General features: G+C 40.4%; 1 protein-coding gene across 4 annotated transcripts in view; it reads right to left on the bottom strand.

The window, feature by feature from the left end:
* The window catches only part of LOC116066903 (calcium-binding mitochondrial carrier protein Aralar2), a 48,861-nt gene extending 29,052 nt beyond the window's left edge, over positions 1–19,809 (bottom strand). For 3 of the 4 annotated variants that reach the window (XM_031323091.2, XM_031323090.2, XM_031323088.2), the window contains exons 1-6: positions 19,659–19,809; positions 18,436–18,489; positions 18,133–18,275; positions 12,798–12,913; positions 6,753–6,892; positions 1,634–1,780 (exon numbers count right to left, since the gene is read on the bottom strand). In XM_031323091.2, coding sequence (XP_031178951.1) covers positions 1,634–1,780; positions 6,753–6,892; positions 12,798–12,913; positions 18,133–18,275; positions 18,436–18,489; positions 19,659–19,679 — 621 coding nt within the window. In that variant the 5' untranslated portion in view covers positions 19,680–19,809. The remainder of the gene's footprint in view (positions 1–1,633; positions 1,781–6,752; positions 6,893–12,797; positions 12,914–18,132; positions 18,276–18,435; positions 18,490–19,658) is intronic. The other variant, XM_031323092.2, reaches the window with a different exon arrangement.
* Between the last annotated feature and the right edge of the window lie 2,853 nt (positions 19,810–22,662).

Genomic DNA, 22,662 nt, shown 5'->3' on the forward strand with positions numbered 1-22,662 from the left:
TAGATGGCACTGTTTGCTTTACAGACACATTCAGGAAGGTTGCTTGCAGCTCACTATGTTTGCAACAAGGGGGGAAGCTCTGGCTTGCGTGAAAGTGCCCTAACAGAGGGACACTTTTGTATCTGTTCATATCTATGAGCCTATAGGCATGGATCTTCCCACGATATCCAACACAGTCTTTCACCGGAGGGGGAGAGGAGAACAATATTTGGGTGAAAAGAGTGTGGTGCTGATCATTTGCCATGTTTGGTAAGTGAATTAAAGGTTGTCGGTTCACTGTTTGAGTTCTGCCATAATACCGCCTTTAATGTGTCTGATTTGTTTATGGGTTTTTTGATATATGTGTGTGTATGTGTGTGTGTGTGTGTGTGTGTGTGTGTGTGTGTGTGTGTGCACGAGTGTGTGTGTGTGTGTGTGTGTGTGTGTGTGTGTGTGTGTGTGTGCGCGCACGAGTGTATGTGTGTGTGTGTGTGAGAGAGTTACTAACAGCACATCAAGATGTCTGGTCGGAGAGGTAAACACGGCGGAGAAAATGACAGAGAATGAGTCTACAAGGTGTTTATGAAATTGGGCAAGACATGGACACAGATGCAAAACGTACACACGTGCAACAAAAACACTAACACACAAAGAAAACACAAGACACAAAAAAGACAAACATCTGAGTTCAAAACAAATAGAATGCACGCGCACAGCTGCTCACGCACAAACACACAGGCAAAGATGATGGACTGTAAAGCTCCAGTCTCCATCTATCTCTGTCTCTACCTTCCCATTCAGCTGGCCTGCTTGGCTTTGACACTGCCAGAGAGGTTAGACTTAATGACATGTTGGGAGAGAGACAGAGACACGGGGGAGGGAGGGAGCGAAAGAGGGGCGGTTGAGAGAGAGGGAGAAAGAAAATGAAGGGAGGGAAGAAAAAAAAAGGACGGATGAGAGGTGACAGAAAAGGTAAAGAGGAAGAGGAAGAAATGAGAGATGGACAGCTGGAGGGAAAGAGAAAGCCACAGTGTTTGGTTGTGGGGGTGTGAGAGAAAGAAATGAACACATGGAAGAGAAAAGACAAGAAAGAGGTAGTGAGATGGAAGACAACAGTCTTGTCTTCAACCCTTTTATAGAGAATAGAGTAATGTTAGGTTGCTTGTCTGCCTATCAGCAATTGAATCAATGGCAAACATTTGCTTATAAAGTATATATATAGAAGCACTCCTTAACATTGTATTTCTGACATTCCAAAGTGTGCATCATATTACATTTGGTCTTACTAATATTGTTTTTTATATATATATATATATATACATACATACATACATATAGAGAGAGATACTTTACTGGATTACATCGCTAACACATGATGAATATAAATGTACCTGCACCGTGATAAAAATCAAAGCTATGATGTGACATTAAATTATCACAAGTCTTGCAGTTACCTAATTTATCACTTAGGTGCTGCTAAATAAAGAACACCTAATGTGTACAATATGTTCGTAACATATCATGACAAAGTATCAAAACTCCTAGGTGTACAGCAGTGACCGATTTCACTATTTTAAACCAGCCTGACTTTGGCTCTTGAGGACAACAGTAAAACAAATGGAGGAGAGAACCGCAGAGGCAAACAAAAACCCACCGCCACGAGGCATTCCTCCACAAAGGATGTGAGCATGTGCGGCCGGATGGTGACCATGATGTCCCTGAAGTCCAGGGCTGAGATGGAACCGCTGTGGGCTTGGTCCCGTTGGATAAAAGCCTGACGTGCATGTTCCAGCTGCATCTCCTGTGGAAGGGAGTGGAGAGAAGTAAGGAGGGAAGTTTAGGTGTTAGATCATACAGTGAATGTGTATTATTGGACACAGATGTGGGTCATACACCTTTTTAAGTTGCCTTCATAAATTAAAATCCACATAAACTCACTCATATAAACACGTATGGATAAAAACATAGCATTTGCTTTGATGGGCCCCCTGGTGTCGTCTCCCCCTTTCAGCTACGGGGGAGCCAGCGTTTGGCCAGGCTTCACGCTCGCCTCCTCTACCAACAGCGGCTTGCCTACTGTGAGGTGTCGCTTGGGCTTTTTACACCCTCCCCAAATCCCCATTAAACCCACTTGAGGGAGAAACATACAAACATACACACACACAGACGTGCACACACAGGCAAGACGGCTAATCGCCCAACTGCTCACTTTGTCTCTGTTCTTGCACACACATACACACAAAGGTCCACAGGGACAACAGCAGGCTGTGGTGGGGAGACATCCCACAAGGCCTTTGAAATTAGCAGCCATTATCAGTACCTGCAACCACAAGTCTACAGAGAGAGGCTGTAAACAAACCGCTGCCACCGATGCTTCCTCTATCTTACAACAAAAAACTTGGTTACAGCAAAAGACAGGAATATCAGAACAACAATAATCCACAAAGAGTCATTGTGGAAAAACAGCCATAAGCTTAAGGGCAGCGAGCTCAAACTAGTTGCTTTGGCTGTTGACTCACTTGCAGTGTATCATGGCTTTTAGGCCAAATAAAATAAATGAGGCAAAACATCATGAGTTCTTATTCTGCTTTTCTTATTCATGAGGTTTATGACATATGGTGACACAATACCAACAAACTAAATGACCAAAAAGCTTACTTACTTTTAAGTATATATCAATGGTCCATCCTCTTTTGCAATTTCCTACATATATGTAGAGCTGAAACGATTAGTCAATTAATGGATCGACAAAAATGACTAAGTCCCCTGTTGACAGCTTCTCAAAAGTGAAGATTGATTGTTTTTCTTTTGGTTCGGTGATAGTACACTGAATATCTTTAGGGTTGGTCAACTTGTATGATGAGAAATCGTAATGGTCATTCTTCACTTCAATTTTCTGGTGTTTTATAGACCAAACGATTCATCAATTAATTGAATCAGTGGATTAATTGATGATGAAAATAATTGTAAGTTGCAGTTCTACATGCACATAGTACAAGACCATGAACTATGTTCTCTATTTAAAAATGCACCATTTAACTTAAATATTAAGTTAATTCATTACACTCATAATCGTCCTATAACTACAGGTATAAAGAATAAAAATGTGTCAAATTTTAGTTAACTGCAGAATGATGTCAGGAAAATTACATTTCTTAAAGTAAGTACTGGCAAGTAGTTTTAGTACAATAAGTGAGTTAATAATTCAGTTCAAAATAAACAATTATCAATTTGTCCAAGAAGAATGGACATTCTTGTTTAGCCACACATGGCGGACAGAACGTGCTGAAGAGGGACTGATTCAATCTTCAACATGCATTGCATTCTTCAATTGATTGATTCAGATGTTATTGTTATAAATGTAACTCAAAAAAGTGGTATTACCACAACACAAAACCCTATGAGGCTATGACTTATTGTTGTATTGAATTTGAGTGATATTTCACTGACAGCATAACTGATCGAACTCTAAATTTGCGACACCCAAGAGAAACGACTGGGGAAGAGTGACATTTACACAAAGCTGAGTGGAGATCGGAGGGGAGTAAGAATAGACATTGCAACAAAAGAAAAACAGCAAATGTAGCAGCCATGTGTCAGTATCACCTATGAGCACAGCAGGGGCTCAGGAGAGTGTATAAGTGAGTGGAAGGCAAGAAAACAAGAACAGAGATTGACACATGTAAACACTCCCAAGGTAAATAAGGTAAGATATTTTGGTGTCAGCATCCTGAGTGTCGTGACTCACTTCTCCGGTCGGTTGACAGTAGGTCAAAACACTTTGGTGTGGAATAAACTGGAAAGAGGAAAGGGAGGAGGAGAGCTGAATATTTAAAGTCAAAACAAAAAAGCAAAGCAAAGAAGATAATGTTTTGGATGCATGACTGTGTGCATGTGTAAAAGTAAGGGTGAGCATTTATCTTTGTGTCCATCTGTAAATGACAAAACAAAAAAAAATGGTCCTGTTTCTCTGGACAAGTCGAAAGTCTGAAAAGCCACACAGTAACCACACAGAGCAACAAAACAACTGTGGTCCAGGGTATGGAGCAGTTTATAGTCTCAGCCTCTTAAAACCTTAACTTGTTGCAACTGTATGAGTGTTTCAGGGACATGGTTTTTATTTGGGAGAGGAGTGAGGGAGGCAGGAGACATAAAGCTGGTGGGTTAAGACAGCCAACAAGAGACCGCTGAGGCATTTGCAGTCGCTTTAATTGTCCTTGGATGAGAATGAAAACACATGACAAGCCACCTCTGTTTGTTTTCAATAGCTGTGATTCTTTTCCCTCCTCTCATCGAAACTTAAACAATAGATGTAAGTGGAGCAGGATTGTATCTCTCTTCACCAATATGTGCTTCTCATCAGCACAGGGCTAAAGCTATACAAGGGGAAGCTTAAGCACAACTGTCCATTTACATGTGCCATGAGCCCTCTACACCGTGATGTTAAGGGCTGCCCACTGATTCTTGGGAGAGTCAAACATATAATTGGGACTTTAAAAATGTGAGCAATGCCAACAATTCACTTTTTTTGAGTGCTCAGGAAAGAAGTGGGACATGTGGTGTCCCCTCCATGTAATTCAAGCCTTTTACTTGCCAGGATTTATAATATGGGCTACTATGTGCCACTTCTCTGGACATCGGTAATACCATTGCCAGAGACAACACCACACTGACAGTGCGAGCTGAGCCTTGGCCGGCGTCCACGCGTGAGACGGGAAAAATGCATGTAATTGGTGAGAATCTCTGGCTTCCATCAAGACAGTAATTGGCCAGAGAGAGCCCTTGTGAGAAATATGCGGCACAAACGTTTTCCCCGATAATCCCATCTTGTGAGCATCTGGCAGTGGCGTGGTTACAATGGCAGAAAAACACAATAAACACATGCATGTATGGCAGGAAGAGGAGGAAATAAAGGATAGGAAAAATCTTGGGGGGGGGGGGGGGCTGTGTGGTAGGGAATTATAAAAAATAACTGACAAATAGTCAGAATATTGTGTGTGTGTGTGTGTGTGTGTGTGTGTGTGTGTGTGTGTGTGTGTGTGTGTGTGAGTGAGTGAGTGAGTGAGTGAGTGAGTGAGTGAGAGAGAGAGTGTTGGTTTTTTACAACTCTGACAACTTTTATAGCTGCTAGGCTACTTTTCTTTCTGGCTGACATTTACGAATGCTTTGCCTTTTAACAAAAGTATCATAACAGCGTTGGGTAGTAGTGGTAGTAGTGCAATCACAAATATGTAGTAATTGCACAGGTTTAAATTCTGGTTCAGAAAATGTTGTAGTACCTTACCTAATTGCCCTGTCATCAATCACTGGAGTCGCTGATAACACACTGTAAGAGTCAACTGCCATTAACTGAATTTTACTACCAAAGTACTGTAATTGCAGTTAGTATTACACCATCAAAATGATATTAATGTGTCTTATTAATGTGACACACTTCATTAGAACCCAAGATAGCATTAGATATAAGATAAAATATTTATTATCATATTTGTATGAATATTAGTAGACCAGTGAAGCAAGTGATACAAGATGAAAAGCAGGTTGATATTTACATCAACACTTTAGTTACATTATCTGTTGAATATCCCTACAATAACGTGAAATTCACTTTCTTCTGCCATTTATTAAGCCATGAATCAAAAGCTATGAAAAATGATCAAATACACAGAGCATAAGTAGGAAATGTGCATTTCATATATTGAGCAATGAGTACGACTGGCTGCTGGCTTGCTGCTGTGAGGAGCTGGAAACCACTGAGTGACTGACTGGGAAACAACTGGGCACGCTGTCAATGCAAAGTACAGCGTCTACTGGCCACAGCACCCCAGACTTGTACGCATGCACACACACACACACACGGTCAAAAACAAGCACACACAAACACACAAATACCGACATAAACACAGATGCACAAAGCTTGCATGCTCCCGCTCACACATACAGTAAAGCAGATAAGTAAGATATACATACATACACAGAACCACACATATACACACATACTGTATGTTCACATGCACACACACACACAAGGACACACGCACATATAACAATGTCCCAATATCCATGCGCTGCTGCCCACTGTGTGTAAGCCATCTGGTCTAAGTTAAGTGTAATATAAAAAGCTCATTCAGATACATGGCGAGTGTGGATGCAAACTTGGCACAGCTCAGGCCCTCTCTCCTACCCCCACCACCACCTCTCCCTGCTTAGGCCTGATTTAAGTCTAGACATCATATTGGAAAATGGCTCACACACCACAAATGCACTAGGAATATTCCAGCTATACTATTTATGGAGGTAGAACCGCGTCTCTACCTGCTTCAGAGTAGGTGGAGTGGAGTAATGCTAGGTGTAGGTCAGCTAATGGAAAACAAATGCCAAAAATATATCACAAATGTCCCAAATATATAACCTCAGTGTTTCATTAATGACTAATCTGGTCAATATGGAGGGCTGTGTTTGAGAGAGATTGGGGAAAAACCTCTGTGTGTCTGCATGTGTGCACATTCGCCTGGCCAAGCTTGTATGAACAGCCTGTAAACAATATGTGAGGATAAGGCAATGTGTACGGGCACATAAATCGATTGATACAGATTTATTGACTGGCATTGATGGTCACTGGATGATGGAAATTAAACAGACTGACAAAAAGGGCCAAAGACAGAAAGACAAAGAGGAAAAACAAAAGACACAAAGAATGATTTCATGTAAGCAGATCGGGGAGAAATGGCATGGGAGAGAAGAGGAGAGCAGGTTATCAACATAAAACCTACCAGGAGAAACTGGGTGAACTCTCCGTAGCTGAGCTGCTTGTCCCTCTGTGTGCCAAAGTGCAGCCGTATGAACTCACAGTCCCAGTTAAAGGGGATGTGCTGGTGGATGGTGGTCTGGCTGAAGACCTGCTTTACATCTTCTGCGGAGGAGACAAAAAGAGACAAGATGCTGCTTAAATAACGAGTGAATGATGAAAAGTTGCATTTGACAGCCTAATAACATGATGCAACAACTCCATTTAGCAGTGCGCCAGAATTAGAGTAAAACATATTCACTTACAAATACTGCATTACAAGTAAAAGTCATGCATTAAAATGACAGTACATACGTATTATCAGGTAAATGTACTTAAGAGTATCAAAAGTAAACCTATAGAAACCCGTAGAAGCCCATATGATTGTTATATATTATAACTTTGATTATTTTTATGTTATTAAGTAACATAAAATGGAAGCACTCAAGTACAAATACTTGTACAAGTACTTGTAAATGTACATGTGTTTTTCAGTTCTTACAGCTCAATGCAGATAAGACAGAGGTTCTGGTTGTTGCTCTAGAAAAGGTTGCCCCCACGATCTTGCAATATATTGGGCCTCTTTCATCTGCTGTCTGCTCCAAACTGCATAATTTAGGTGTAATATTTGATCAATCATCATCGTTCGACACCCATGTTAGGCAGCTGACCAGATCTTGTGTTTTCCACTCAAGAAATATTAGTAAACTGAGATCTGTAGTTTTAACTGCCGAAATTGAGATGCTATACATATGTCTTTATCTCATCCTGCATTGACAACTGTAACACACTTTTCTCCTCACTTAGTATGTCTGCTCTGGATCATCTTCAGACAATCCAGATAGCTGCTGCAAGGTGACTCGCTAAGTCAAATAGACGGTCTGATGTCACCTCTGTACTCACTAAGTCTCTTCCCTGGCTCCCTGTTTTGGAGGATTCAGTTTTCTCACTTTTACGTACAGAGCATTGCACGGTCAGGCTCCCGCATATGTGGCTGAGCTGCTTTATCCATATTCGTCAGCTCACTCTCTTAGGTCAAATATGTTAAATTTGCCGTCTGTCCCACGCACACAGCTTAAGACCCGAGGTGATCAAGTGTAGCACCTAAACTATGGAATGTTTTGCATCCTCCCTTACAGTCTGCTGTTTCTGTGGATTCTTTTAAAAATCAGATAAAGACATACCTGTTTAAACAGGTGTTTGGTTGACATGTATACACCTGGTCTGCACTTTCAGTATTATTGTGTAATACTGATTGTGTATTGTGTCATGTTATGTATTGTGCTTTTGTGTTATACCTTTTTAAAAGCACTTTGTGACTCATGTCTGTGAAAAGCGCTTTATAAATACATTTACTTACTTATAATGAGGCTAAAACAAAACCGTTTTTTCTTACAAATCCTATATTATAGAATAACAGTTGTGTTTTGGATTTACAGGCTACCCACTTTTAAGGCTAATGACCATACATTAACCATGTATAACTTCACCTCCATTAAAATCCTCTCCATGTTCTCCTTACATGTTTTCATGTTTTCATAACAAACAATTATCAAATACTTCTTCCGCTTTTAGCTTGCTCTAATAAAAGACCTCAAATCTCTCGGTAGAAAGTCTTGTGAGTCAGGTCTTAACAAACAGCATGTGTTTCCTATCTTGTGGTTAACATTAGTAATAATTTGATTTTAGCAACAACAAAAAATGTCTGTGACTGATTTGTGACAAAATGTCAACGTCAATCTCCAGAACACAATTCTGCTCTGATTGAGACTTTAGTTCCTCAACTCTAAAGCAGTCTTGAATGACACATGGCAGAACATGTTTGAGCTTTGTAGGCTCTGTATTCAGAAGGAAAGCCTTTTCTTCTCACTTATGTTCCTCTGCCTGAACCCTTTAAGCCTCTGCAGCCAGCGGAGTGGAGAGACACTGAACATGAGTCCTAAATTACAGCCTTACTAAAGAAACAAAAACAAACCAATAGAGCGACCTGTTTCTTATTACCAAACAAGCCGCGGCGAACGAGTGGAGAAAGGAAAAGGAGGAAAGAAACACTTTTTATTATAAAGACAGACAGGGAGAGAAAAGGGGAGAAAGGTATTTACTTCAGCTCAGCCTTACCTTCTGAAGGAAGACAGCTTGTGCATTGTTTTTTACACTTTAATGAGGCAATAAATATACAGCCTTTAACTCTTTAAAGGAGAGGCCGCTCCAGAGCCCGCCGTTTATATTATCAGCTTTTATAGACCTGTCAACACTCAGTCCTCTTTAGCTTTTTCTTTTTTTGTCTTTCTGGCTGAGGCACAACTGCATTTCATATGCCATGTTATGTTTTTATTAACTTGACATTCCACCAAATTACGCATTCATTTTTTTATATTTTTTTTATTTAAGTGCTAAGAATTCAGAGCACTGTGCCGCCTGTACTTTACAGAAATTACTCAGGTTATTATCAAATAAAAATGGCTTTATAGAAAAATGAAATAAAATAGAAATCAGAGTACAGACATTTATTGCATGGCAAAACAAACAAGCCTTTAATGCGGCGTAAGCTTCAGCTATTAAGGTTTTTAATAGTTAATAAAGAAGGGAGTTGGTTATTTTGTGCCTTGGCGAGGCTCTTTCATCTGATGAACAGCAAAGAGGAAAAGAGAGCAGGGGAGGAAAGGGGAGAATTCTGTAATGTATCACAATAAAGCAACTTTGACACGTCTATAATCTCAGTCACAAGTTGTTTGCTTTTGGCGAAATGGTAGCCCAATGCAAGTGGCAGACACTGTAGTCAGTATTTGTGCATGGCATGATGTGTGGTATGTTTTTCATGCAATTTTCCACTTATACGCGAGTCTCATAACTCACAGGCATTGGTATATTCATTAACCTTTGGGAGACGCAGAAAAACAGCAGACCTTTTAATTGCAACCAAGACAACGTCACTCTAAATGATCCTTTTAAATATGAAAATTTACATATGTGCATATATAATCACCCGCAATGATCTTGCACCCTGTCGACAGCAACAATTAAAATGAAATTCACTTACTCTTCCCTGTTTGCGAGCGGGATGTGTGCACTGCATTTCAAATCAGGCCTAATGTGCTAACGCCTCGCACACCTACAGAAGGCTGGCATTAGACTTGTTTAAATCAATTAGGCAAATGTGAAATAAGCAATGAGTACAAATGTCTTCCCTTTTCACCTCGAAGCTTCCAGGCATCAGAGTAATGGTGCCAATCACACACACACACACACACACACACACACACACACACACACACACACACACACACACACCTACCCACCCCCTCTTCATCTTCATCTCCATCTCCTAGTTGCCCTCTCTACCTCCAAACCTAACCTTATCTTCTTTACAGACAAGATACAGTACCAAGTACAGTATTTTTGTTTGTGGATGCAAACAGAATGGATGAGCGAAGGTCAGACCCCCACAAAAATAAACAAGGAGTTTGTAGGAAAACTTCTTCAGTGGTGCATTCAAGAGGACCGTGGTCAGCTCTCTGTCAGGATTGGCTGAATAAGTCTTTGTTAAATGTGGAAATGCAAAGAAACAAAAGCAGTGTTGAGACATGACCTTCTATTTGTTGACCTAATTATTAATCTTGAAAAATCTTCACCACTTCCTTTTTTTATAAAGTAAGAATATGCATTATCTCCGCAACTTGGGTTGCCCTGATTATCCACAAAGAAGACAAGAAGTAGTATGACAGAGTTCTCTTGATTTTTGAAAAGAGATTAAAAAGAAGAAAAAGTAAAAGGCCTACAGTATATATGGGAAAACAATGCTCTCACAAGAGTGGCAGACAAGACGTAATGCATACTATAATACCAATATTTGAAAATGAGCAAGACATTTCTGTATGTAACTTAAGCCTGGTTCACACGGAACGATTTTGAAATTGTCGGCCGATTTTCCAATCCTGAGAGACTCCACACACAGCGATAAAAAATCCCGGGTCTAACAGTTTTGGTCGTACAGTGTGTGGTGCGCAGCACACGGCAAAATCAACACATCACACACGAACCGATTTGACTCCCGAGCATTCCCAGGTCAGACGGGAAATCTCGCAAAATCCCTCGAGATCAAACGTAACTTCAGAGTAAACAATCATGGCGGACGAAGAGGATGCAGTGGCGATAGTTTGTAGTTTGTTTTTAACCGGAAAAAAAACTTTATCACAGGTCGACGAGTTGGTCCTCCATCTCCGACGTCCACCGGACTTTCTGGTGCGCCATGCCGCCAGCTGTTTTGATGTTGTTTCCCGGTGCTTTCCTCGCCGCCTCGTCACCTCGCTTTCACACGAGGAGAAATCGGGCCAAAGAAATCCAACATGTTGGATATCCCCGATTTGAGATCGGAGCGGTCCCGACGTCCTTCCGAGCAGACGAGAGCAGTCTTAACACACCACACACGGCAGGAATATGTGATCAGATTATTTTACGATAATCGGACCTTAAGCTTGTCGGAAGGGGTGGATCGGCAGTGTTGCAAACTCTTTTCCAATGAAAGTCGCTAGCACCAGCTCCAAAAGTCGCTACGCTCATTTGCATATTTTTGACGTCATTACGCAATCATTTGTATAAAGCTTAGTGGTTGTGTCAGCAAGGTAGATAGAAATAAATAGAACTCTTTAGCCAAATAATCACAAATTCAATACAGGAATTTATTTGACCTTATAATTATTACTTAGGTAGCCGATCTTTGAAGTAAAAAAAATGAAATTCTACAAAGGGAGGGAAAAAGATCAATAAAGAATTCTCAAAGAAGGCTGGCTTGCCCAGGTCCAGGCCAGCTCAGCAGCGTCTTTCTCCCGTCGCGTCCTACTGTCTCTCCTACCTACACCAGCACCCGCACAGCCTGTCCCCCCTCCCCTTCTAACTACCTGCACACTGTGCGCAGTGCTGCTGCACATGAGGAGAGAGGGGAGAGGCTGCTCCGCTGCTCCTCTGTCACAGAAGACTGTTTTGACAGCTACAGGAGAGAAATACCTTGCGTGCTCGCTGGACAATACTGGTGACTTTTCTAAGAAAGATTTGTCGCTAGTCGCTTTTTTGAAAAAAAGTCGCTAAGGTGGTCTGAAAAGTTGCTAAATCTAGCGACAAAGTCGCTAAGTTGGCAACACTGTGAATCGGGTCTAAAATTGACCTAATTATCCTGCAGGGTGAACCAGGCTTTAGGTGACCATTCATTTGACCATTTTTCTGGGGATCGTACTTTCGATTAGGGGTGCACCGATCCAATAATAAGATCTGATATCGGCCGATATTAACAAAATAACTGGATCGGGGATCGGAAAAATTAACAGATCCACGTGCGATCCAGTTTTTGTTTTTTTTTACCTCCGTCGCAGCACTGGGATCCCTGTTAACTGCGTACCCTTCTCACTCATGGTAGTAACTTTATAACACAACAATTAATAACCCACAACTAACTTTCTTTAAAAGGATAAAGCTTGTAGTAAACATGATGACATTAAAATGTTTTTGTGATATTCTATGTACTCCTGACAGTAGACGAAGCCATTATATACCTATATAAAGGCCCATTATTATTTATTTAAATTAATTTTAAGAAGTTTGATTACATTATATTTTCGATTTGAATGAACAATTGTTTTTTAAATAACAAGAATTCAATACATTACATCTATGTTACTTTGTGTTAGTTAGGAAAGTAATGTTTAGTTAGGAAAGTCTGGTGCCTTTAGTCTCTTCCACATGGTGGAAGGAAAGTATAAGGTGCAAAAGGTATACAGTTTATTATTAATCCAACAACAGTATTGGATCGGTATCGGGTATCGACAGATACACAAAGCCCTGGCATCGGTATCGGGACTGAAAAAGTCAGATCGGTGCATCCCTACTTTCGATGCGTGGATAAGTGTTTTGTAAAAACACATAACAGCACCTACCGTACACGTACAGTATATGCTAACGGTTCAGTGAGACGCTCTCTGCAAACTTGACTACAGTATTATTCTATCAAACCCCTTGAATCAGAGGCAGAGTTACTTACCAAAAGTGGTCATTCCACTGCCTGCTTTATCAAACAGCAGGAAGGCAACCATGTAGAGGGAGTCTGGGGCACACAGCACCGACTCAAACGCTACAAACTCCTGAAAGGAGATCAACCTGAGAGAGGAGAGCAGGGTAGAAACAAAGAGTAGGACTGTGAAAAGACTGTTAAATGCTGTCATTTGTGATTTATTAATGTGGTATTCATGTTTCAAGTTCCCTGTATACATACTTAATCAGCTACACATAGTCATTGATATGCATTTAGTCATATACTGTACATAATACAAACTTAACCTAAGTTGCACTACTAAAATGAAATATTAAATAAAAAATAAGCTATTTTAACACTGCATTAAATTGCAACCTCCATTGTAATTACTGGTACATAGTGGCAAACCAGCACACTTAAGACAACCTATCAATCTGTGCTACGCGCAATTCAAGAGGCCTTTTATCCAGTAGTCTGTTATTCCATATGTAATGTCATAAACTCACAGAGTGTGACAGCAAGAAAATAAAACAATTTTAAAAAGCTCAGTGTGTGTTCCCAGTCTGAGCTGGCAGCTGGTATAGAGACAGCCAACTTTACACCAACAGAAAGAAAAATTATTAAATATGAAGTTTAATATTTTAGTGTGCCATTTTAAACAAGTAGAGAGGAGGGAGTAGGGAAATGTAATTCCATTTAGTATAAATGTAATACAATATGCAGTTTAGAGTGAAAGTCGAGAGAAGCCAAGGTGGAATTTCTTTTAAATGGGGAACAAATTTGTCTGAATCAACACTGAAACACTGAGTCGAAAGTAAACACAACAGATTTGTTTTCTAATTATACCATTGCCTCTCTGTCCAAGTTTGTCATTGTTTTGATAAATATTATTGTATCTCCTGTCTCTCCATAGTAACACAAATGCCCACATGCATCATTAACAAGAAAAATAAATAAACATCGCTATTGTGTGAACCCACTGAGAGCTCCCATGGGAGAGTCCTGCTGTGGGGAACTGGACTGCGCGGTCTAGCCTTTATTTAGGCCCTGGTTCACAGTTGCCACAAGTCCATTATGAATTTCACAAATGGCTCTGATAATTACAGGAGGGGTCAGGGCTAATAAGCGGGTCCCGAGCATCCATCTATTAAACCTATTTCAATTTCCAAGGGGGGAGTATGGAGAAGGAGGGGGGTGCAATGATTACATTTTTAATTAATTATGGTCCTGATGAAATTTAGACGTGTTTGTTTGGACTCTGAGTGTTTCAGGTTTGTATGTGGGTGCTTACATGCATCCTTATATGTACGTATATGCTGAACAAATACAGACTGAGAAGAAGAGCTGTGCACTGACAAAATAATACCAGGAAAAGGGAAATAAAAAAATGGTGACTGCAAAAATGTTATTCTTCCCTTAAACCGTCCTTGAAAAAAAAAATACTAAGAGGACAAATAGTCAACACAAACAACTCAACGCTTGGTTTCAGTAAAAAAAATATAATAGTAATAAATACTGGTATTATAGCTTCAAAACGCTTCCAGAAAATGATGGATGTGTGTGTTGGAGAGAGGGCAACAGAGAAACTAAGAGAAATATGGAGAGGGAATAAAAATGTCAAATGAAATCAGCTTTCATTGTTTCAAAGGTAAGACTAATTGTTTTATTAACTAAGCAGGTAGTTCTTAAGAGCGGGGCCCTGCTGATGGCAAGTAGGTGGAAGGAGGCACAAAAGCACACTACTGCGACCGTGGATCCACTGCTAAAAACAAAGACAATACCATTTGCCGCTCACGCAGCTGGAATATTATCAAACTCTCCAATAATGACCCTTATTTTGTGACAGATGTATAGTACACTCTGAAATTATACCTCAGAGAGGTTAATGAAGCAGTTTAGAAAAGGTAAAGGCTGTAGTGCAAAGACTCAGAGAGCACAAGTGTTTCCAGACAGAACGAGGAAAAAAAAAAAAAAAGTCTGATTTCTTCTTTTTCACACGCATCAATTTACATGCACGCTGGTCGTCCCGTCTGTGTTTTCCCAGACGTGGATGATCAGCATATTAGTGTAACTGAGAGGGCTGTTGATCATGAAGGGATTGGACCATGGTTTAGACCAGGGAGTCCAGACAAGATCCAGGGGGCATCTCCATAACACACACATGAAACATTCCATGTACTCGTAAGCATTTACACACAGCTCTGTAACCGGGGATGAAGCTTATGATGGTTGATTAGCAGCGCCATGACGGCTGCAAAATGATTACTATGAGAGGGGGAAGCCGTCGTTTTTGCTATGCAGACCCAACCCCAACGAGACACTCAATAATCAAATCAACCGACAGCCTCTCCCAACCATCAACTGCTATGGCATGTGTCCAGGGCTGCCGGATCCATGCACACAGCCTGGGATGAACTTCGGAGACAGGGCTAATGTGATACTGTAGGATGGCATCTCTTCAGTGTACTTTACTCCACAGGATTTTGTTAAATCTTTTAACACTCGCAGACATATCCATGACATGTATCAGTTGAGAGATGTAACATACAAGACATAAACAAAGACTTGATTCTAGCATGTGCTTCTATATATGACAGCTGAACGATGTTTTTGGTAGGATGCCAATGCAACGCAATTTAAACTGTTTTTGCTACGTCTGTCCGGCATAAAAACTTCACCCTATATTCCATATATTTTGTGTTTGTTTTTATCTTATCTTTGCCACCTGGCTTTTATCTCTGTCTCCTTTTAGCAGGCATCTAGATACACTCCTCTGAACCAAAAAAAAAAAAAAAAGACTTGGAAACATTGTTTACAAGTAACATAAATGCATGGTGTTGGTTAGGCCCGGCTGATAGAAAGACAGCTCTCCTTCGTTGATAGTAGTGGGAGAAAAGGGCCTAGAGGGGCTTCAATAATCCCCTGTCCCTGGCATCTTGGCATTGTTACTGACAGCCTTCCACCCACACACACACACACACGCACACATACGCACACACACACACACACGCACGCAGGCACGCAGGCAGAATACCCGCAGCAGCTGGCAGACTGCTATTTTCCCAGCACGCTCCCTTAACAAAGTTTTTTTCCTTTTTTCAATCCTCCAAGAGTCGATGGGGGAAGTGTTTTTTTTTTTTTTTCACACTTGAACAGATGCTTCGATCAAAATTTCAGAGGGAAGAAGAAATAGAGAAGCAGAAAGGTAGGGAGTCGGAAGGAGCCAAAACAAAATGGAGGGAGCACAGAGTGCATCATGGTATGTGGAAGAGTAAAGAAAGATGAGAGCGGAGGAAAAAAAGAGGACATAAATAAGTCGAGTGAAAGAGGAAAATCTTCAAACTATCATGTAGCTCTGTATGTCAGTGCACACATACACAAAACGTTTGATTCCTCAAATCGACACCCCTTTAAAGTCTCTCTCTCTCTTATATCTATCTGTCTCTCAGTCTCACTAGGAGCAGCGAGAATAAGAGGGAGAAAAGTAATTTCCACATAACAGATTGTTACGACTGTCACTATATCCCCTGATTTACACAGTCACAGGGAGGCAGACAAATGCATTTTCACTGTTTACATCCCCACACATACACACCAAACCACTTACATACACACTCAAACACACTGGCATCCAAGTAAAATTTCTCTTACACAGATACTACCACAACAGAAAAGTAAGCGAGAATGCTGCCTGCCATCCGACCCCCTGCTAAATCTATTACCCCTGACTCATCTTGTTTAAATGGAGTCCTATCTGGCAAAAACAGCAGCAGGCACACTAGCTTCAAATATACTACGCTCAGGTACCAACCAAAAGTTATTGTTCACAGACATATTAGCATGAGAATGAGCGAGTTGGATGAAAATACAGTTACTAATGTTGTTTGTATTGTCTTGCGCCCCGTTCTTTTCATAAGGTTTTCACGGATGAGTGCTTGATTTGTTTCCAGCTACCACGGACGGTGCTGATGTTGCCACATCTCTACTTTTTATATCCACATTTGTTTTGTGTTCATGAGACACAGGTTTGCAGAATAATCATCCAGGCTCTTTGTCTCATCAAATCATTTATCTATCAAAGTTCAGGAGGAAAATAACACATCAAAGTATGAGCATCATAAGGCCTTTACAATGTCAACTATAAAAAAAAAACGAATCACATCTAAACCTAGGTCTAAACAGACTTTTTCCCTGTTTTGCCCCCATATAATTTCTATTCCCCTCCACAAAACCAAAATGAGGTTTAGATACAAAGCCTGGGCCATGGGTTCCTAATAGATTTACCCTGATGCCACGGCCACCATTTATCCTGCTCCAAAGCCGCACAATGCAACGGAGTGCTCCTGAATAGCATGGGCAATTACAGTGCATGTGTGTGTTTTTGTGTGTGTGTGTGTGTGTGTGTGTGTGTGTGTGTGTGTGTGTGTGTGCGTGCCTTGCTCTCTCTTTTTCCAATTCCAAAACCCCCACTACTCCATCTCACCGTCCTCTGTGTGCATACACGCACTCACACACACACACACCTTAAAGCAGATGTAATAACATGAAACTACGCAGCCATGTGCACTTTGCTCTTTGTAGAAGCCCAGGTGGTTACCATGGCAATGTGTTTAAAAAAAATCTTTTTTGACTTAGCCTAACATTTTATTACCCATCATTATGTATCATTAAATACATACATATTAATGTAAAAAAAAAAACAGTGGTGATGGGGATGGGGGGAGGAGTAAGTGTGAAATTGGAGGTGTATCTACAAAGAAGGAAACACCTGAAAGGGGCCTTTGGTGGTTTGATGTCTATTTGCTATATAATTCAAGTATGAACATCCCTCTGTGAATTTTTTACACCAAAGGATTCAGTCACAAGTTTGTTTATAAAATGCAAAATAACACTAGAAAGGTAGTCACATCAGAACAAAGGGATAAATAATACATGTACTGATAGCTTTGATAAGAGTCTTTCATAAGCTTTCTACTTAGCATTTGGCTTTAATGAGGAGTGATACATTTGTGGCTTAAAGAGAAACACAGCATAGCAATTTCACAGTCAGATCAGCAACTTCTGCCGGAGATATTTTCAAACAGTACAACCCTCATGAGACTCTCGGTTGTTGATCCTCTATTTTCATGATTTTGTAAAATGATTTATGACTATATTTGAAATCTATCTTGTTATTGTACGACAAATCATTCCACTTAAAATAGCAGTTATTCCATAATCATACCCTCCAAGGTGCAAGGATAATCTAATGAATTCTGTTTCCAATTCAAAGTCTGCCAGCATCTTGATTTATGTAAAAAGATCAGATCGACTAATATTAAAAGAGAAACCTGAGAACACCAACCCATCTTTCTTCTGATCCACCACTCCAGCCAGCAGCTTTGTAGCCTCGTCTGACAGCTGGATGTCTGTGTGGGCATGGAGAAAACGACTCACAAAGTCCTGCGGTGACATGAAGCACTCGTCATTCTTCTTGACGCTGGCATACTGTAAAGAGAAAAACAGATAGAGAGACAAGGACGCACGCTGAGCCTTAGAATTTGATTTAAAAAAAAAAGAAACAAACATAAATCGAATCATGAGTGAAAAGCTTCTTTCATAAGAGGCAAACACAAAAGAGGGGGTAAAATACATAGGTACATCCTACCTTTTCAAAAATGGCTTTCAACGCGGTGGGGTCGGCCCTCCTAGGCAGAACTGTCTGCAAGACAATACGTAAACTTTTGTGAATATAACTTTCATACACAATGCCCCACTTTGCATCGTGCATCGTTTGAAGAACGCTGTGCAACAGTGGTTCAGATTGTTTTTTTGAATACTTTTAAGGGCCTGAACATGTAAACATGTCCAGTAATTCACCAGCAAAGAGAAAGACTACAAGAAACTCTGGCAAATTCAACATCATTTTGAGTTTGGAACTCATTCTTGACTTTGGAAACACACATCTCAGATTAAATATTCTAAACTCAAGTTGCACTTACAAGCTTTTTATGGAGCTTTTGACTCACTGTATCCCTTTGTGGAACTTGTCCAAGTCACTGAAAAAGGCAGTAGATTTAGAAAGCTCTATGAAAAGATAGTAAGTGAATGGTTTATCTCTCAGATTTATATTGTGACCACTTGGAGGGTCCTGAAATTGGTGTAGTGTCAGTTTCTAAAATCAATGATAACAATGATGACACTACAACTATGTTAAAACGTCTCCTCTAGCCTGCAGAAGCTTCTGGCACCTGCAAGTAGTTAATAAAAAGGATCATGGATGCCACAGCAGGTAGCATGATGCTAATTAAGGTTACCTGCGACTACAACCAGACACAACAGTAAACTGAAGAAGAGTCCTGAAAGGAGCAGCAGGCTTATGCGTGCAGTTTAGTTAGTGTCACAAATTATTTTCCAAAAACTGAGTGTCCCAAATGATGAGGGTCTTATTTGAGAGAGGTTAAGGTTAGGGTTAAGGTTAGGGGTAGGGTAGCACAGGTGGTTTAGCAGGTTCATAAATAATTAAGGACATTGTATGGGGAATTTGTGACACTAAACTGCGTGTATACCGGAGCAGCATGCATTAAAAAGCAGCAACAGTATCATTACTGCACTTTGCATCATAGCTAAAATGAGTTTGACTTAACTAGCAACGTTAGCCGACTGTACATTAATTAGCTAACCGGCTACAGTAAAGCCTCAATGTCATTGCCGTATGGTCAGTGTCAACGTCTAGCACATCCTCTTAGCAGGCTAACCGGCATTTAATGAGCGCTCCAGGAAGACATCCTAACCGGCGGAAACCTCCGGAGGAGACACCCACGGGACCGAGCATATCACCGACAAGGCGAGAGTTCCCAGAGAGAGGAGAAACTGAAGTAGAAAACTCACCAATCTTACCTTTGCTGCCATGCTAATAGAGCTCACTGTCAACTAGTCCTCCCAACACTTCCTCCTGCGTGACGACGTTCCCATGGAGATCACGCGCAGGTGCAGCGAAAGTAGGTTGAAAGAGGATCAGCTGCGCACGTGGTGATGAGGCACGAGAGGTCAACTGGTCAGTGGCTTGTGCATGTCAGATCCATTCATTGATCCGATAATGTGGAGAGATAGAGAGAGAAAAAGAATTCCCGTATGTATCTGTTCTGTACCTACCTTTGTCTTGTATTATACTTGACCTATTTATTTAAAGTGCCAAGTAATATATATATACTGTGTTTAAAATGCTTCTGTCCCATCCTTGGATGTGTGACCATTATGGATGAATTACTGAATGAGTCTACAGGGCGCAGGCCCATGGGGCCCAAGGTGGCAGAGGCCCCTATAAAGATGCTCTGTTCGAAGTGACTGTATAAGCATTTCTCATTAGGCCTCAGTCAAAACTAGGGATATCCCAGTCACTTTGTTTAATCCTGATTCTTTAATATTGAGTATACCGAGCCTCATCTAGATCAATTTATCTTATAGGCTACAGTAAGCCTACATTTAAACTAGTGAAGCAATTTAAATGGCCCTGCTTGAAGAAATCTGCTTCACAGATTTAATGTGATGGTTTCCTATAATATTTTGTATGTTACAGTGTTCAACCAACGTTTCAACCAAGATTTATCTGTAAAATAGACGGTAAACATGCAAAGTGACTGCTAACAATGAGGGGGGATGCTCTTAGGAGTTGGGAACTTTTTCATGTCTGTGCCCAGGGGCCCATTAGCTCATGATCCATCAACGGTGATCATGTAAACTACTGGACCACACTATCATACTTATCAGTCCATGTGTTATAGAAGTTTTGGCTTCCAGTAGCAGCAAAGTATTTCAAGGTTTTTACTGCAATATGCACTTCTTTAGCTTCATTATATATTAAACGTAGTTATCTGTGTGGGTTAGTCTTATGCACATTGAGTCTTTACTGTACTAAGGAACAGAGGTCTATTAATAGACGTCAGAATAAAAGCCTTAGTTCCTTCCTTACACCTATTCTTTTCTCGCAGTAAATGGTTCCTATACTTTATTTCTAGCTTTTCTGGCCCATCTGTGCTTTGTGCCAGGAGGGAAAAAGGTGCAGAGAGAATTCCATGACTACAAAAGCAAAGGTTAACATTACTCACAGCATAAAAACAATTTAAAAGGGAGCAAAAGGGCTCTAATGGCCCGACAGTCTTCAAAGAAAATGTATTTTGCGCTCAAAATAATTCATAGCTTTTTGCCGGTGGCTTTTCAGCTTCCCGGAGACCCAGCATGAACCACTGTATTTTTCCCAGCAGGCTATCTGCTCCTCGCGAAATGGCCTTCGCTAGGGCATACCTCGCATCCCCTACAAATATTGACAGCACTGAGTCCATCGCTTATTGGAAAAATGGCTGTAAGTAATGTTTTATCAGTCGATGCAATCTCCACACCTGTATTTTTCCCTGTCATATGACAATATTTGACAAGATTAATGATTTGCTCCTATGACATTTTATTTCCCATCACTGTCAATCTGCCAGCAAACAACTCACTTACTACTTGCGGCATTGGTGTAGGAAGCATGTAGCAGCATTTGCTTTGCTTGTGTATTATTCATGAACTGCAAAATGTACTTGAGGCATGTAAACTACTAGCAGCTTTGCCATGAAACTCTTGACTGTTTATGTGAAAAAAATCTTTAAACATTACCTTTAGTGAAATGATTTTTTTCGTTTAGAGTAGGCTTTTAGCCTCTATTTTTAACAATCAAACCAACAATGATTCTGTCAGCCGCCACAGAGTAAGTGGGTAATAATGATAAACTTTGAGACCTTTGAACTTCAATGGCTTGAGGGGTCTCCTGCTCCTGTCCCCAAGGGCCCACGCGTCCTGACAGCTTGAGCGATGAGTGGCGGACGGCTGTCTCAATCAGCCTCCTCCTATTTTTAACTAACACTAAACACAGAGCTTCCAAAATAGACACAAACTCTAAACAAATGATTAATAGGGCACTTAGGGTCTCCCCACTGACCAGCGAGTCCCTATTAACAGCCAATAACGGAGGCCCTCTGGGGTCAAAAGGTTTAAAGACTTTCTAATAAAAGTAACAGAGACATGGGGATGTGTTTTGGAGGAGAAAAAGTTGTGTCTCAGTTTGAAATGCTGACAAGTTAATAATCCCTTCTCAAATGGCCTTACCACAGTAAAATGGCCAGTTTGTTCTTACTTTTATTGCTATCATCTGTCAGTCACTCACATCTGTCTCTTTTTTTTCGTGCCTCTTTTTAAGTGGACTGAAAGAACTAAAGCAGCTTTACAGTAATGTTCTCGCTGGGGCTTTATTCTCATTCCCCACTCTTTCTTTTCTTTTTTAGTTGAATGTGAATTCTTATTGTAGTTTTAGGCAGGAAATGCCTAATGGATTCCCAAAGACGTATTCATGACATGGTAATGAGATTCAAATCTGTAAGACATTTCTGACCTGAAAAAAGAGGCTGCTTGTGGCAATGGCTTTGTCCTGTTTTCCACAGCTCAAGAATACAGTTTTGCAGTCACTCTCACTATTCCTAATGTCATTTTAAATGTGACGGAGACACAAAGCCAAAGAGTTAAAATCTAGAAACAACTGAGGAATAAATTGATCTTTCGCTTACTTTCAAAACAGAGTATCCTAGGGTTGATGGAGAGCATTGGTCAGTTGCAATTATATTGGTATTATATTGTTGCACTGTTTATCCTACCATAAATGTGTTGTTTTTAAGGTGCAACATTTCATAAATTTTTCCAAATTTAATTTGAAGCTCCTTTTATGTAACCTAAAGTGGTTATGATAAAGTGGTTATTTATTTAACTATAAACAGTTTGAATAATGCTGCCTCATATATGATATATATAGTATTAAAGGATACGTCTGTAGTTTAATTCAAATCTGTCCCTGCTGCTGAAA

The sequence above is a fragment of the Sander lucioperca genome, chromosome 16 (assembly GCF_008315115.2).
Source record: "Sander lucioperca isolate FBNREF2018 chromosome 16, SLUC_FBN_1.2, whole genome shotgun sequence".
Lineage (NCBI taxonomy): Eukaryota > Metazoa > Chordata > Actinopteri > Perciformes > Percidae > Sander > Sander lucioperca.